The following is an 18,260-nucleotide window of genomic DNA, read 5'->3' on the forward strand; positions in this document are numbered from 1 at the left end:
CTTTAAAACCATGAAATGAGAAGCCAAATAGGCCTAACATATCTTGAAAATGAGCACTCGTCACTAGAGACCTGCACGGGCCGGCCTTGGGCGGGCCGACTCTGTTATATCTTTGGGCCGGACCGGGCTTGGGCTGGCCGACACTGATTTCTCTTCAGGTCGGGCTGGGCTGGGGCCGATCAATTGCAATTCTTTAATAATTATTGACTTTCGTTAAACGATAGTTGGAATAAAGCTAAACGTTGAAGAAGTGTGTCCGTGAAAAATGTTACAAAGAATGCAATAGTTATTTACAGTTTGTGTTGCTCAGCGGCTCCACTTCCACTATAGAGGATTCCAGGCATTGCGCGGTAAATTGAGCTCTGACCTTGACCTTCACTGAACTCAAAATATGACAAGGGGTGGGAAAGTTTCGCCTGTCGCTAAACAATATTGTCATCTTCACTTTATGCTAAAAATCAATCAAGTTAGATTTTTGTTACGGGGAATGGAGTTTTTGTTCTCTCGATGACAGGCAAAGTTCTAGGAAGCAATGGTACCATTCGGAAGGCAAGCGTCAGGTTGTGAACCAGAGTTTAGAAAATATTTCTGAGGTTAGGTCAAATTTAGTACTAAATTTTGCAAAAGATTGGGGCTCGAGCTATTTTTTTTAAAAAATTATCGGGCCGGGCTGGGCCGGGCCTACGTACGTTCGGGCTGGATTGGGTCTCTACTCGTCATCTATCTTATACACACTCCAAAAATAAAGGTTTTTGCAATTTGAAAATGGCTATTATTGGGGGTAATTAATCTATGTATGCTATTACTGCGAGAATTAGATTACAATGAAGAATTTCTTTTTTTAAATGCTGCTTCTGTTGTTGGCATTTGATATGAAATTTGAAAATTAGTGATGATAGGTTTTATCTTCACTAACAACAGGATGCATGTATCTACTTTTCCACAGTTTCTACGTGTCTCTTTGTATATTATAGTATTGAGTGTGTTGCTTTTGTACCCCATACAAAGAGAGTTGTTTACTATCCTCTGTAGTTCTGTAAACGAGTAAGGATAGCAACTTTGTACAATATTTTAAACAATGTACACGTTTCGGACATATTTTCTTCATTTGCTTTTACTTGTAGCAAACACTAATATTTTGTGTGTACGTACAACGGATCAGAAACTCTCCCTGCAAAAAAGAGAGAGTGACTCCCTTCTCGGTACATTACCTAGATTCAGTAGTTTCATCCCTAACATCATTGCAAGAGCAAAACGAGGTTTGGAATCCAATGGTATGGAAGAAGATGAAGACCAAAACAATGACTGTTGGACTTTTGAGGAAGTCCTTAGTTTTATACCTCCAGGAACTTTCGAGCGGTGTCCGTCAGTTACTGGAATAGGCTTGAATAAAGAAGAGGTTAGTGTTTTTCATAATTTCTTTTATTTCAGCTATATATATATACAGTACTGGTCAAAAGTTTTCGAACATCCCACATTTTTGTAAGTATCTACTGTGATCCTATTATATTGGTACGAGAACTTCATCGCCCTGCATGAGTGGTGCTTCACCGCCCATAGCAGCGTTTCCCAACCGGTGTGCCGTGAATAGGCCGCTGGTGTGCCACGAGGAATCGAAACAAAATTATTAATTTTATTAGCAATCAAATTGCAAAACGTAGGGAAAAGTGTATATTTGTATTTCACATTACTATGAACCTCTACTATGAATCTACAATTTTAAGTTTCATACCGGGTTACTGTTCTGTACATTTCTAATTTTGAAAAAAGTATTTGTTATCATTGTTATGAGCATTATTGCTTCTTTATTGTTGCAGACTATTTCGTAACTTGAAAATTTAAAATATCATTCAATTCTTTCGACAAATTACCTACATTTGTGTTTTAAGAGTAAAAGAGATTTGTTTTTTCGTTCGTTATTTAGTGATCTTCCCTCTTAGTAAAAGGTTGGATACAGTTTTTAAAAAGAAAGCGTATTTTTAAAAACCTGAGTCCAATATTTCATTGCAATTGTTTTCTATTTTTAAATTAGAATGAAAAATAAGCATAATGATTTACCACGGGGGAAAAAAACAGTGATAGAGTTTTCTTCTCTGTGAGAAGGAGATCAATAATCACAGAAAAATACCGCTGTGTTCTATATTTGCAAATAATAATATCTGTAAGTGTGCCACGATAATCCAAGTAACACCCGTAGTGTGCCGCAAGTTGAAAAGGTTGGGAAACGCTGCCCTATAGCATCAAAATTGACGACAGTTGAATCGAGATCTGAGAGGTACTGTAAATGATATGTCAAATCATACTTATTAAAACTGAAACCAAGAAAGACAATTTGATTTTGATATTGCATAGCATAAACAAAAGTGTGGAAGGTAAGGCAAGATATTAGTTTTGTTTCGAAAGTATAGACACAGAGCGTCAATGTAGCGACAAAAATTTGAAAGAGAAAGTAGCTTTCCAAATTTTGCAGTTCTTTATAGCTTGTTGATATGCTAACGTTTAAAACACCAACAATATCATACTTTGAAAAGTGTTTACGATGGTTTCGTATGCTCCATTGTTGCTCGTTGAAATAGTAACGACAAGCATTACATATACGCTTTCACTGAGCGACAATTGAGCAGAGAAGGATGTATAGTCACCGTCATAAACATTTTTCAAAGAATGTAATTTTTAGCTTTTTTTTTTCTAATAAGCCAGCATATCTATAAGATAATTGCAAAATTTGGAAAACTACTTTCTCTTCCGAATTTGTCACTGCAGTGACCCTCTGTATCTACGCTTTCCAAACAAAACTAATATCTTGCTTCACCTTCCACACTTTTGTTTATACTATGCAATCTATCTATCTATCTATCTATCTATCTATCTATCTATCTATCTATATCTATCTATCTATCTATCTATATCTATCTATCTATATATATATATATATATATATATATATATATATATATATATATATATATATATATATATATATATATATATATATATATATATATATATATGTAAGATGTAAAGAAAGGTTGTTTACAACGCTTGGGAGGTGATTCTACAGATGAAAACAAGTAAAAATGCCTATCTAACATAAGGTTCATCTCGGCCTCCTAACCGAATTACGGACGTCTAAAAGGGTGGGAAAATGAACTTTGAAGGCTAGTTCTGGCAAAACGACAAGAGATAGGAGGGCGGTGTTAGGCGGCCCACACAGACTCTCAACATGGACTATCCAAAGATACTAAGATTAGATGTGTACAAGGCGAGCACTTCAAATACACCCTCTCACCTCACTTTGCCATCATAACGTCCGCGGCATGCTTCGCATCCTTTGGGGAATCCCTTGCGCTCGCTCGTAGTTATTTCATTCGGATTTTGTAGCCAACGTAATTTTGCCTGTTTTCTCTTCTTTGCTAGTTTAATGTATTCGTGGTCAAACCATGGTTTGTTCCTACGTATTTCCACGTGTCTCAATTTTTCTTTTGAGAGAGGATGCTTCATAAGCAAAGAAAAGAGTTCAATTGCTGGAATATTTTTCTCCATAATCTTAAGGTTACACTGTTAACTAAAGAGTATATGACATGCGTCAGGTTTCTATAACGATTCCTGTAATGCTATTGAGATTATCATCATTTTGCTCAAATAAGAGTATTGTTGCGTCATACATAATTGATATTCTTTCTTCGTAGTTTTGGGGAAGTCATTATTTATATTATTATAAAACAATTTTAATCTGGATCTTTGTGGATGCCTAATGTGAAATATACCAATTATAAATATGCATCTTTTCAGATTTCAGAATGTGTTCACGACAGTGATTTGTAATACTGCTATGTACTACTACTTCATCTACAGTACATCGCCTAATATACGATGCATATACTCTACAACAGGTTCACCTGAGAAACCAGATTCATCTACCATAATATGAGTTTCATCTCCCTTCCCTAGAATAAGCCTCAAATCTGCCCACCTCCCAATGTTGAAGACAACCAATGGCGTATTTAGGATTTTGTTTCGACGGGCTATACCCAACACAGGAAAGGAAATTGGCAATTGCCCACCTGAGTTTGAGAATTAAATATATTTTAATTTATGCATAAATTGAAGTTATAATGGCAAGAATTGCAGTCCGATAAATCCTATATGATATGATACAAAAATTTACCAGTCAATCTAACCCTTTATTCTATTTATACAAGAAAAGGAAGCATCCTCTTGGCCTACCTAATTTCCCAGGCTAACTATTCCCCCGTTTTGATTTTCTTTGATTCAAACATTTCCTTCTTTTAAAAATACTGAACTATAGAGAAAAGGGGGGCAAGAGTACGCAAATTTCAATTAAACTTATATATTTTTGTAAAAAATAGTTCCAACGGAAAACTTTTACATGGAACACAAAACTTGAACTCTCCTTTACGAAATGTGAACTCAACTTTTATATACCTCTGTCCTTGGAGAAACTAAAATGCATAAAATGAAAACATTCAAATTCGTACTCTTGCCCCTATATGTGGGGCAAGAGTACGAAATCAAAGAGGCAAGAGTACGCACCCAAAAGAGCATTAACAATTATCACAGATGAAGGTGCCTACTCCTTTATATGATGTGCATTGATCATGCCACCATTCATGGCATCTTGCGCACTTGATCCAGTCTTCTATTGGTGGATCACTGTAGATGATATTGCATAATGAACACTCGTACACTACTTCCTCACTGACTTGCGGAGTTACCTTCGGTTGTAGATTTCTTGGTGCAAGTTGATGTTTGCCTTTGCTCTTTGAAGGGCACCGTTTCAGAAGTAAGTTCTGCTTGAAAGGAGAGGATGTCAGAATCTCTGATTGACCTCGAAAAGATCAAGATTTTTCGTTGTGGGCTTGGTGGCAGTCGGAGGAGGACTGACAACCACCAAAGGAGTACATGATGTAGACGGTCTACATGGCCCCTGCTTACCTCCAGTGAAGATCCAGTTTTACTGGTTGGAGGTTTGGTAACAGATGAACGAGAAGCCGGCAGAGGAGTGTTTGATGTGGACAATCTGCATAAGCTCCTGCTTGTTTCTACCGAGAATCCAGCGTTACTGGTTGAAGATTTGGTAACAGATGAATGAGAACGAGCAACCGGCAGAAGAGTGTTAGAAGTGGGAAGTCTGCATGAGCTCTTGCTTATTTCTAGTGAGGATCTAGCGTTACTGTTTGAAGATTTGGTAGCAGATGGAGGAGGACGAGCAACTAGCAAAGGAGTGCTTGATCTGGATGTGCCGCATGGGCCCCTTTTTACTTCCAGTGAATCATCCGATGAACAATTTTGGGCTCTAATCAGTCTGATGCTTGATTTGTTGCTTCAGGAATGCTTCCATCTTCAGAGCTGGCTTCTACATTTAAGTCTACCACATCCACAATAGAGGGAAGAAAATCATCTTCAGTGAACACATCTGGATTCAGTGGGACAACTCCAGATTCTTGAAGGCTGGATACCAATGGTTGCAGCTTTGTAGTAAGCCTCAGTAAAAAAACTCGCAACTTAGAATTAGGCGGGATGGATGATTCCTCATCCATTTATCACACACTGTTGAATACTAGGATTTCAGCGGCTTAAAAACAGGAGCGATTTTATGGTTTCAAATTATGGCTGGTATGGGGTGGTAAACTCAACATCACTATCCCATTTTGTCTGCAGAAATCAATCTTTTCGATTGAAATGTGAGAGGTCTGATTGTCAACAAGTAACAATACCTTTTTCGTAACCGAATTTGATCGCACATTTTGGTGTAAATAATATAACCATTCTACGAAAAGTTGTGAGTTGATGAACCAGAATCGGATATCATTCCTACAGAACCCGGCGGCGAACCATCGAATAATTCTTGTTTCATTCGTTTTCTGGGAAATATCTGGGGAATAAAGGAACCAAATGCACTCACCAGGAAACAGCTGTTATGTTAACTCCAAAATCACTAGATACAGTTTTATTCACAACTGATTTTTAGTCGACTTTTGGAACTTGATGACGAACCGTATTTATGCCAGTTTCGTACATGTTGTAGATATCCCGTAGAGAAAACCGTTTTCTCTTACAAGATCTTTTAGACAATTAAAAAAGCATTCAACTTGTGGCTTGCTAAACCCACGAGCTCCCCCCAGACCAATCTTTGAAGGCTGTCGCAAAGCAATAGTTAAATGCCTACGACGGAAAGACTCTGTCCAATCTCTTCCTGCCATTCGATTCGCATGGCTAAAGGATATGGGGCAACTAGTTACGTTCAGCAAAATTGTATGCCATTCTTCTTAGATCTTTTAAAGTTAATTCATAGAAGAATTGATCCAGTAATGTGATATATTACACTAATTCGTTCTCCATTTCTTCGGTAAATAGGCCTACTGGCTTTATTGTGCCTAAAGACGTTGCAAATTCTCATTTAAAAAAAGAAAAGAAAAATCCTTAATTCTCCTCATATCAGTAATGGGAATGCATAGGATACAAAAAATCAGATATTATTTAGACCCTTTAAAAAATATATAATTCCAAATTCGACTTATTCCATCAGTTACAGAATGCTTGTCACCTACGAGGGTAACTTGAAAACTTCTCGACCCATCTTTGATGAAGCTACATATTGTCAAATGTTAAGTTAGGTTAGCTTCATATATCTTTACAGGATCCCATACCAATCATTGGACTGATACCGCCTTGTGCAGAGTCATTTTAACGTATGATTAGGTTAGGTTAGGTTAGATTAGGACTGACTACTACAGGAAACATATGGTAGTCGAACTTTTTAGTATGGCACTAATCACGCGACAGAACGACTCTGCATAAGGCCCATTGAAATTTATTACTGAAAACTACTGACATTTAAGATAAAAGAGGACAAAGCGTAGCATTTCTGAAACCTGAATAAAATAAGCAAGCGTGATGTTATTCAATAACTGCAGATTTAACTATCTCACACGTTTATCTGTTTCGAAAACTCAAACACCACCTTAGATATTTTAGGTAAGGAGTGGTATTTAGAATAACAATTTATCCCTCGTACATAAGAAAATATGAGGATTCTTCAGAATTCTTAACGTTAGAGGCTACATATGGAAACCAGTATTCATAAAGTTTGCCGTCTCTCTCTATTACAACAGAATCTACATTCTTTTTTGATTGTTGGGTTTAAATCAAATTGGATTCTTTTTTCATAGAACAGAAGGGGCAAGTGTACGCACGCGTACCCTTGCCCCGTCGGCATCTGCGTACCCTTGCCCCCTCACTACACAATTGACTTTCCCGTGATGTTGTACAGCCAACTGTTGGAAGAAAGTCAATTTACTCCATCCTGTCAAACAATGGATATGTTAGAAACTAACGCTTTATAGTACTTTGAAATCGTTATAAAATTGTGTAAGTTATTCATTAACTACTTATGTCCCAATATTATATCAAACTATTAGAAAAACATAAATACTTACCTAGATAGCTTGTAGTCTGCCGCAGCACACTCAAACTTGTGTAGGTTCTAGACGCCATTAACATCAAACTCCACGTGACGCATTATTGCCATACTCGAATATATTCACCAGATTTTAGGGAATCGTATCCTTACCCCCCACGTACTCTTGCCCCCCTCTACTCTATAATTTTTCTTTTGTTACAGTATAATAACTAAAGTCCCGTCATGTTGATATCCGCGCAAGTTGGTGTGGAACACCAGTTTCGCTTATCAACTCCTCTTAGTTTAGGAGTTACTGATGACGGGCCGACTTGGATCACAACTGACAACGGTTGATACAGTATGATAGGCGAAAACGAAAGATAGTAACATCAAGAAAAAGAAACAGAAAAGTAGAAAGGACGAAAGAAAGAACAAAAGGACGCAGTTCTTACATGGAATGACTTTTGACAAATACAGTATTATTTCTGAACAAAGAGCATAAGAAAATGGAAAGTCAATGACATTCTTAGGAATGGTAAGAAGGCTTATTGTTGTACGTGGAATGCGAAAAACTAACAAATTTATTTCGAGGGGAGCTTGAGCCCGATGCCCCCTAAATACGCCACTGACGACAATTCTGCTCCCCGGATCCTTCACAGCATTGTTTTCAACTTCATAAATATTTTGAACATCGCTTATATATAATATGATATGCAAACGGTCTTACCCGCCCCCCCCCCCCAATGTTGAAGACAGATTTGCACCGATGAATTTGGGTGTTTCGTTTCGGACACCCTGATATATTATTATTTATTATTATTATTAAATATTCTGCCTTTTGGTGGGTCCTGAAACTAACGAGTTTTTTCTTTTTTCTTGATTTTAATTTTGGCCATGGAAATATTTCTTCCACGTTTCTCGATTTTCAGCTTCTTCTTTTAACTCCCAATATTTTCTTCTATCTTTTAAATCATCAATCAATTGTGTTCTTCTTTCTATTCCTCGCTTTCCTTCCATCTTTCCTTCTATGGCGGTATGAAGAAAACAATTTCTTCGCAAGATGTGTCCAATCCAATTGGCCTTTCTACAAAGGATGGTGGCTAGAAGCGTCCTCTTCTCTCCTATCCGTTTTAAGACATCTTCGTTTGTTGCTCTCTCCCTGTCCATTTTATCTTCTCCATATTCCTACAACACCACATTTCGAAGTTCTCCAAATATTTCTTCTCTAACTTCCGTAATGTCCAAGTCTCTGAACCATACAGTCCAATGCACAGTGGTCCGAAACGCCGCAAAACCTGCGCAAAAATCCAAAATGTCAAGTACTGGAGTATGGAGTATGAGTATCATACACCTTTAGTCCATACAATAGTGCATTCAAAAACAGCATTAAGTATTTTTTAAATACGAATAGAACGAACATTTAGAGAAGTAAAGTTCGTGTAATGTGTAATTAGAAGTTTGCTGTACAGGAACTGGAAGCAATACTACAGCACCACTCAGCGTCTCCGTTTGAGAACACAAGTGAACGAAAAGGGAAATCCCATGAAACAGAAACTGTAGGGAAGTAGCAATGAGAGGAAGTATATAACTGCTCTCCAGAAACGAACCTGGAGGAATAATGTCATATAAAATCTTAGCATATAAGTAGTAGGAGAAATGCACTGTAGTGGTGATAAATCATTGAGTTATAAAAAAAGTACCAAGAGGTACCAGTAAGATTCCTGCATGGGTGTGAAGGACAACATGTACAGGTAACGTACGTAACAAAAATTGTTGCACATGTTTGCACATTTTCAGACTAGTCACCTGTTAACATGGGTCAGTACATAAAACAATGCATAATTTGACCCATACTATATCCGCATTATGTACTGTCATGACACATTTCGCTTTTCATTTGGTCTTTATCAGAAGGAAGATAGGTGAATTACTAAACCGCACGTCGTTCGCTGTACTTTCGAGGGAGAATGGTCTAAGGAACAGTATGTATAGGACGTGCAACAGTGGAAATCGCAATCTAACATAGATTTTCTTTTTAGACCTAATTGCTTTGATATTTACACATTAGTCTTTGTGATTATACCCAATTTGCTTGTTAAATTCAGAAAGTGATGTTTATTATCTGCTTTTTTCATCAATAATGGCGTTTAGGCCTACCAGAAGAGACCTTCTTAACGTAATGCGGGAAAAGGCTGGCAAACATCATTCTGAACAAAAATTACACTTGGAAGAGTACATTCTAGGAAAGCTGCGAATTCAGGATAATGAAGAAAAGTGCAAGGAGATAAAGACAGCTATCAAATTGTTCTGCACCAAGATTTTCCAGCGACTAGATAGTTGTTCCAGAATGGTTGATAGGTTTCTTGAACGATATTCTGATTGGCTTAATGCACCTGCAAAGTTACCATTTCTGCAGCTGGCAACTGAAGCTGAAGAAAGTGCAACTACGTCTGGCAGGGGGAGACCTGTTATATGTTTTCAAGAAAGTAGTGAATCTATTAAGAGGAGGAAAACCGTTGAACTTCGTGAGTTGTATGGTTCTGACGTTCTGTCTTATGCAACACAAATGAAACTCCGTAAAGAAGGAAAAGTCACAGCATCAAACCTGGTGAAAGAAATAACACTATCATCGCCAACATGACCGAAGAAAATAAAAGAGGTTTGGAAGACTGCTACGTCTGATCAGCGAATGGTATCGTATACCCCAGATGAAGCCTTGTCACTAATAGTAGAAGCAAAGCTCACCAAACACCAATACAACTTACTTCGGACCCAAGCTAAGGCCAAAGCTGCTGACCTGTATCCATCCTACCACCAAGTTCTCGAAGCAAAAAAAGAATGCTATCCTCCGTCTGTCTCTGCAACTGACACTGCAATTGAAGTCAGTCTACAAGATCTTTTAGATCACACAGCTAATCGACTTTTGCAAGTTGAGATGGCTGTTATCACTCAGATGGAAGAGAGTGAAGTAAAAAATCTCACCCTTTTCTGTAAATGGAGCTTCGATGGTAGTAGTGAAATGAAAATGAAATGAAATTTTTGAGTTTTACGTCCCACGGTTATGCCGGTTAGGCTAGGCGAGACGGTGATGATGAGTAATGAATGAAATGGTGGAATGAAGAAAGTGGGAGGAAACAGGAGAACCCCGAGAAAACCCACGCACACGGTGTTTGTCAGTAGTGATTGACGAACTTCTACACCCGAAAGCTGGAATGTTAGCGGTACTTTACGTAATAATGATGTTCTAACATGTTTCTTTAATGGATGTTGTCAAACGGTTTGGTAGGTCATTATGGGTTGATGACATGGATTTGGAAAGTTGTTATATTTCTGTTTTTAGTTGTGCTGACATGTAAAAGGTCGTGTCCTCTTTTTAGAGACTTTATACTGGGTATTTTTAAAAATAATAATAATAATGGAAATTTGAATTAAATCTGTTGATACGTCATTCTGTATCACGTACTTTCGTAGTAGTGATTAAATTAATATTTGAGTCCCACCTGTTAGGCTAAAGGAGATGATGATTGTTAAAAATAAGAAGGTGAGAACACTTATAATGTGTGATACGCACTGGAATCGAACCCGGGACCCTTACCACTATTGGTGAACAATGTATTGTACTGAAAATGAGCCTGGTACCCTTAGCACAAGAGATGAATGTTGTATTGTACTGTGAATAAACCCGGGACCTTTAGCAACAGAGATGAGCGTTGTATTGCACGGGGATTGAATATGGGACCTTTAGCAACAGAGATGAGCGTTGCATTGTACGGGGATTGAACATGGGACTTTTAGCAACAGAAAATGAGCGTTGTATAAAGGGAGGGAAATATTTATTCATGCGGGACTTTTTTACTCATTCGTAATATGTAAAATATTACTCGTTGTTAATAATCTGAAAGACGTCGTGTATAAAATATGTATACTTTGGTATGATATGTAATGCCGGTACATATACAGAGCGTGGTAAAACCTCTTGTACGGTATGATATGTAATGCCGGTACATATACAGAGCGTGGTTTTCGTACGTCTGTTGCTGATGAACTTAAGACATGAACTGAACTTTTCCCGCGCTTTTGGAAACCCGGTTGGGTAAGAGTGATGATGTGTGCTTGCTAAAACTTGAATTTTAATACAAAGGAAGACCGTTGACACGTTTGGTAACCATTACAGAATACCGCCAGACTAATAGAAATAACTTTGGCGCCGCGGTAGGTGAACAAAAGGAAGATTGCGGACGTGGGAGATAAGCATCACAGGTTGGAGACAGACAGACCAATAGAAATAACTTTGGTGTCGTGGTAGATGAACAAAAGACATTGTTGGTGAAAACATAAAAGAAAGATTGCACACGTAGAACATTAGAAATTGGGGACAAACTAATAGAAATAACTTTGGCGCCGCGGTAGGTGAACAAAAGGAAGATTGCGGACGTGGGAGATAAGCATCACAGGTTGGAGACAGACAGACCAATAGAAATAACTTTGGTGTCGTGGTAGATGAACAAAAGACATTGTTGGTGAAAACATAAAAGAAAGATTGCACACGTAGAACATTAGAAATTGGGGACAAACTAATAGAAATAACTTTGGCGCCGCGGTAGGTGAACAAAAGGAAGATTGCGGACGTGGGAGATAAGCATCACAGGTTGGAGACAGACAGACCAATAGAAATAACTTTGGTGTCGTGGTAGATGAACAAAAAAGAAAGATTGCACACGTAGAACATTAGAAATTGGGGACAAACTAATAGCAATAACTTTGGCGATGTCGGTGAAAACATAAAAGAAAGATTGGTGACTTGGAAGATAAACATCACAGGTTGGAGACAGACTAATAAAAAAAAACAAGTTTTATGATAGTTTGTTAATAATGAATACAAAGAAAGTTTTACATTACTAATGGTAGAACATATGAGGTTATTGAACGCGAATGCAAAAGAACATTCACCTATTGAATGATGATCATGTTGAAACATGAAGGGATGTTAAATACGATTGCAATAGAAGATTGTTATATTAATGAATGAATGAATGCAAATACAAAGATAGTTTGTGGCATCCGTTATTTTACGTGGACAATATGCCGGTGCATGTAGGGTCAATGTCTTGTTTACATGAATAATAATAGAAGTTGTAAATAACAGATTTTATTTTAAAAGCATGTAAACTATTTATTTACACGTGATGTATCTAAATCTGCACATAGATGACAGATGATTAAATAGTACGCCTTATGAATACCGTTGTAAAATGTGGGGAATGATTTTACCAAAGTGAAAATACCAAATGTTGATATTTTAAAAGATTATATGAGAACATGTTTGCTATTTCTATATTTATAAAAATTCCATAGAGAATTGGAAAAAGTATATGTGAAAATATTTTAATTGGTGTGGTAGGACTGTTTGAAAAATGTTTAAAGTACCACGTGATATGATGTTATCGATAAAGTTTTTCTTTATATACTGGGTATGATGAGAAGACTAGCATAGTATCATCATGGATTCGTCTGCCAGTATAGTACAACGAGAAATTCAACTTTGCAACGAAGTAGATTGGGATTCTACATTTGACTATGTAGAATCTCCAAGGAAAAAGTTCAAATCCAATAGAGAATCTCCGGATTTGTTTATAGAGGAAGAAACGTGCTATTTTTCTCCAGCTTCCCCTGATGTTATTATAGAGGAAGAAATCATCGATTTAAGAGAAGATCCAGTATTAATCCCAACATCCCCTGTTGGATCAAGAATAACCTTACCTGTACCAGTAGCAGAAACAACAAACCAGAAGTTTCAAGTTCCATCCATAAAGTGGACACTTGCAGAAGAAGAAGAAGAAGAAGAAGGAAGACCAACATCTCCCGATTTATTTAATGAGGAAGAGGAGGAAGAAATTTGTATGTTATTGAGTGAGATAGAAGAGTGCAAACCCAATACGCCATCACCAAGTGTTTCACAGTTGGACTATCCATTTTCACCACAAAAGGAACCACTGGATTTGCGTGTGCAGAGGAAACAGTGTCAGTGCAAATGTAGTGATGACTTTATAAGTGAAACATGTGTTAAGGATAGTATTTTAAAGTGGGAGCCAAATACAGTTTTACTTTGCATGGCTTGCAACCTAAATTATTTCAATCAGTTGGGGCATCGGTGCCTTCTAGCAGATATATTGACTCTTGAAGCAGAAGCATGGAAAATTATGAGCAACAAAAATGTGCGACACAAAGTGTATAAAAAATATATGAAGTCACATCCTGCTAACAAAAGAAATGAACATTTATTTAATGAAAATTATGACAACTTATTAAAGAACCCGAAATATATTGAGGGACTAGTAAACATCTTATTAGAAAAAGATAGAAACAGTACAAACTGATTTCTTTTTTTTTGTATATAATATAATTTGTATATATATATATATATATATATATATATATATATTATTTTCATAGCTGTGTGTGTTATTATTATTATGTTTGTATATATATATTATTATTTTCTATTCTTGTTTGTTTGTTTGATTGTTTGTATATATCTTTATATCCAAATAAATTTATACGAATTTCATTTCTTGATTTTTATTTAATATTAAAACTGTCCTAAATAAAAGGTATTATTGACATTTTACAAGGTGAAACTCATTTATGCTTTCTATCGTGTACTTTTTGGAAAATCGTTTAAATTAGTATTTGATTTTTACTAATACTTTGAAGTATTTAAAAGTTTGATGAGTATTTTACATTGACAAGCTTGCGATTTTTGAAAACAGTTCCTCAAAGTTTGTGTAACAAATATAGGTGGAATAAGAAAAGTTTATATTTTTCTTGATTTTTACTAATACTTTGAAGTATTTAAAAAGTTTGATGAGTATTTACAAGTTTGTGTAACAAACGATTTATTTACAGTTTTGCAGGGTAGCTGCTTTTACGACTTTCTAATTTTAAAAAATGAACGAATAAATAATTAATATTTCGGAACATCTTTAGTATGTTCACACGAAGTGTTCAACTAATTTACAAGTTCTCAATTTTTAGTATTTTCGAAACAAGTTTCTCTTTATGAGATTTTATTCTTGAGAGTTTTCGTAGAAACGAGTTTGTGTAACAGACGAATTATTTACAAGTTTCGCAGCGTATCTGCTCTTACGACTTTCTAATTTTAAAAACGAACTTAGTTAGTATTTTCGAAATTATTTGTAGGTTCAAACTACAAGTGTTCTGAGATTTCATAGAAATCGAACCAATAAATAAGTTGAATTTGCTACGCAAATGAACCAATAAAATAAAATAACACGAACGAATAAAATAATCACACGAAGTGTTCGAGTAATTTATTAGGAGCTTTTTTAATATTTCGGAATGTAATTCCTCTGAGCTTCTTATGGAAGCGAACCATTATTAAAATTACGACTTTCTATAAGAACTTTTTTGTAAGTTCACACTGTAAGTGTTCGAGTAATTTATTACTAGAGGTTAAATTAATAAAAAGCGATCCATTATTAAAATTAACCGACTTTGCAATGGCATAGGAGAATATAAAACAGAAACTCAGTAATATTATAGTATGATTTATATACTTACAAACGCGAATCCTAACATGCAGAAAGTTTTTTCCCTACGTATAAATTGTAAGTCATATTTGAAACATAGTTTACTTTTACACTGTAAGTGTATTGAAAAAAATTTTCGCGTTGAAGTAAAATATATAAGATGTGTAAGGAAATAAATAAAACATGTAATATAAAATGAGAAAAAAATTTATTTACAATTTTCAATAATATATATATATATAGTTTACATACAGATACATTCCTTGATATATTGTTTAATACAATTTATATTTATATTAGTATATGCACAATTACATACTGGCCAATTTATTGCTGAAAGTCTTTTATCACTTGCTTTTGTTAATTTATACACATTGTTTTTATTATTATTATTTTGTAATTGATTACCAGAAGAGTTTTTATTTTCCATTATTACTATTTCTTATGCATATTATAATGTAAATCTTTTACTAAGAATAACTCTGTAATTAACTGAATGTTATCTTTGTCTAATAAAATGTTATATAATGTCCATGTAAATTCCCAATCATCAATTTCAGTATCACAATGCACTCTTGCAAATTCTTCATATAAATCATCAAAAGTTTGTCCGCTTACCATTGTACGCCATGCATTATAACATAACATATTATAGTCCGAAGTAATACAATCGTGTTCTTCTATTTTGCTTTTATTTTGAAAACACCCATAACACAAAAGTTCTCGTGGTGGTTTCCAACGATCAATACACATTAATACACATTGTTCTTTTATAGAAAAAGAAGAACATTGATATTCGCAATTGTCATATGTTTTTAGGAAACGACATTGGTACTCACAGTCTGGATTGTTGATACACATATTTATCGTGCTCAAGATATGCTTCTCTTAAGTCAGAAATATGATAATCATTAAACGTGATTTCTTGATATGAATAATTAAATTTGTTTATAAGATGGGGAATAATGTTTACATCTATATATTTCACATGAATCTTTAGATAATGTTTTAATATTTGATCACGTGTTGATTTTTTGATTAGGAAATTCCACACAATAGTATTTAATTCTTCATCACTTTCACTCAGACATTTATGATCAGTTTCTTTCTCACTACGATTCGCACAGCCTTCACAAAGTAATGGTTCAGAAAGTTTATATTTTTCTAGTAACTGTTTTACACAAACTTCATTTACTTCATTAGGAGTACAACCACACTTCACACCATTGAATATCAGAATATCATTAGAAATTGTATTTTGATTTACTACAACTTCCTCTTCAAAGGGTATTTCATTTGGGTATCTGAAATTTCGTCTATACACAGCATCGTCTATGGTAATTTCCTGTGTTGGATAAATAATCCTATATCTTTCAGCGTCTTCTTCAGGAATGTCAGGATCATTTGGATGTACAAGAATAATTTTCTTTTGTTTTTCAAGTTGAAAACGTTTTTCACGTGGTGAAATGTATTTAGATTTTACACATTCACTTTGCAATAAAGAAAGATTGGTTTCAATTTCACCTTTTCGTTTCTTATTATTATGAGATGAAGAACTAGAATTTGTTTTTTGCTTTTTAACTGCGGAAACAGAATGCTTTTGACTGTACATTGTAACAACGTATTACTTCCTTTATATGATTTACTACAGCTATACGCATGCGCGCTTTTATATTATATTGTGACATGCGCGAAGACCAAGTACAAGTATACATACACATCTGACATGCGCGAAGACCAAGTACAAGTATACACACGCATCTGACATGCGCGAAAATCTAGTACGAGTATGCGCACGCATAGAATTTATATTGTTATGTCTAAATACATCGTGAAAAGAAATAGGTGTGATTATATAAAGTTTTTTTTTTCATGCCATTATTATTATTATATCATTAGAACATTTATATGTAATAATAGACATGTACATGATTTGTTAGGGATGAAATTAATAATGATATTAACAATTTCATACTTTGTAACTCATTTACTAACACTTAGTGTTTGCTAAAGCAATCTTGACACAAACGATATATATATATTGAAAATAAATAAATAAATAAATAAATAAATAAATTATGATATCAGAGAAAACAAGATTGGATTGTAATTCATGTGCTTACAAACTTAGTAATTCAGATAGTTTGTTTAAAGACTATGTAAATTCTTTCCTTTAAATGAAGCAGGAATCTTCAGGATTTCCTGTTTGGTGCAAAACCAAAGGAGACAAACAAAAATACATTAAAGAGTATCATGCCCACAAAGGCATAGAGTTAATGGAGAATAATATCAGGAAGAACCCGAGATTGAGGTATATCTCCAAAATATTCCTCAATTCGCTTTATGGGACAAAGAACGGACTTGTTGCAATTCATGATTGTATTATCTATGGGCACAACAATACGAAGTACAAAGCGTATTACCCATTGGAGATAAACATTTTATTCTTACGTATCACAATACAGAGAATAAGAACAAACCATGGAAATTCTCAAACCTTGTTCTTGTGGCGTTCAATACGTTATGGGCACGGTTAAAACTGTATGACCTATTGACTGCTGTAGGGACTGAAGCCATATTATATTGTGACACGGACAGCATCATGTTTGTACAACACCGTGATGAAAAATCTCCGCTTACATTAGAGCCCTACTTGGGTGAACTAACCAACGAAGTAAAAGAGCGGTGGGAAATAGACAAATTTATAGGTTTTTATTATTATTATTATTATTATTATTATTATTTCAATAGAAGAATACATTATTTCGATTACAGATGACTTCTACAAATGTAAACGAACTAACTCAATTGTTAATCATGGCAAAACGGTTCGGATATGAAGCATCCGAAGTTGTTTACCACAGATGGAAAATGATAGTAGATAAATTTCATAGCAATGGGTACATGTACGTAGTTTTGAGTAGAAACGATTTTGGAAGCGTTTGGTGGATACTTATCATTCTAAGGGTGTGCGTGTACCCAATGAAAAATATTATCAAATGTTAACAGAGTTATTAAAACAATTTAAAGGAAGACAGGATGTTATTTTGGCATCCTGTGAAACCGCTGCTGATATTTTTGATTTATATTGAACAGGGTTCTTTCGAGAGGATGATATAAAAATCAGGATTGTAAAAAGTTCAAGCAGCATGTAAAACAGCTGACTTATTTGTTAAGGACAATGCTAAACTACTATTAGACAAGCTTACCACGCCCAAGTTCTCCTAGTTTTGGGGAACCTAAGAACTAAATTAGGTTTTCAAGAAGTACCTAAGATAATGGATGTA

General features: G+C 35.2%; 1 protein-coding gene across 1 annotated transcript in view; it reads left to right on the plus strand.

Annotated features, from left to right (window-relative positions):
- Positions 1 to 1,080: 1,080 nt before the first annotated feature.
- The window catches only part of LOC145693927 (uncharacterized), a 37,322-nt gene continuing 20,142 nt past the window's right edge, over positions 1,081 to 18,260 (plus strand). The window contains exon 1 of the mRNA XM_081770084.1: positions 1,081 to 1,399. Coding sequence (XP_081626210.1) covers positions 1,277 to 1,399 — 123 coding nt within the window. The 5' untranslated portion in view covers positions 1,081 to 1,276. The remainder of the gene's footprint in view (positions 1,400 to 18,260) is intronic.

The sequence above is a fragment of the Thermobia domestica genome, chromosome 9, assembly GCF_964235325.1.
Source record: "Thermobia domestica chromosome 9, izTheDome1.hap1.1, whole genome shotgun sequence".
Taxonomy (NCBI): Eukaryota; Metazoa; Arthropoda; class Insecta; order Zygentoma; family Lepismatidae; genus Thermobia; species Thermobia domestica.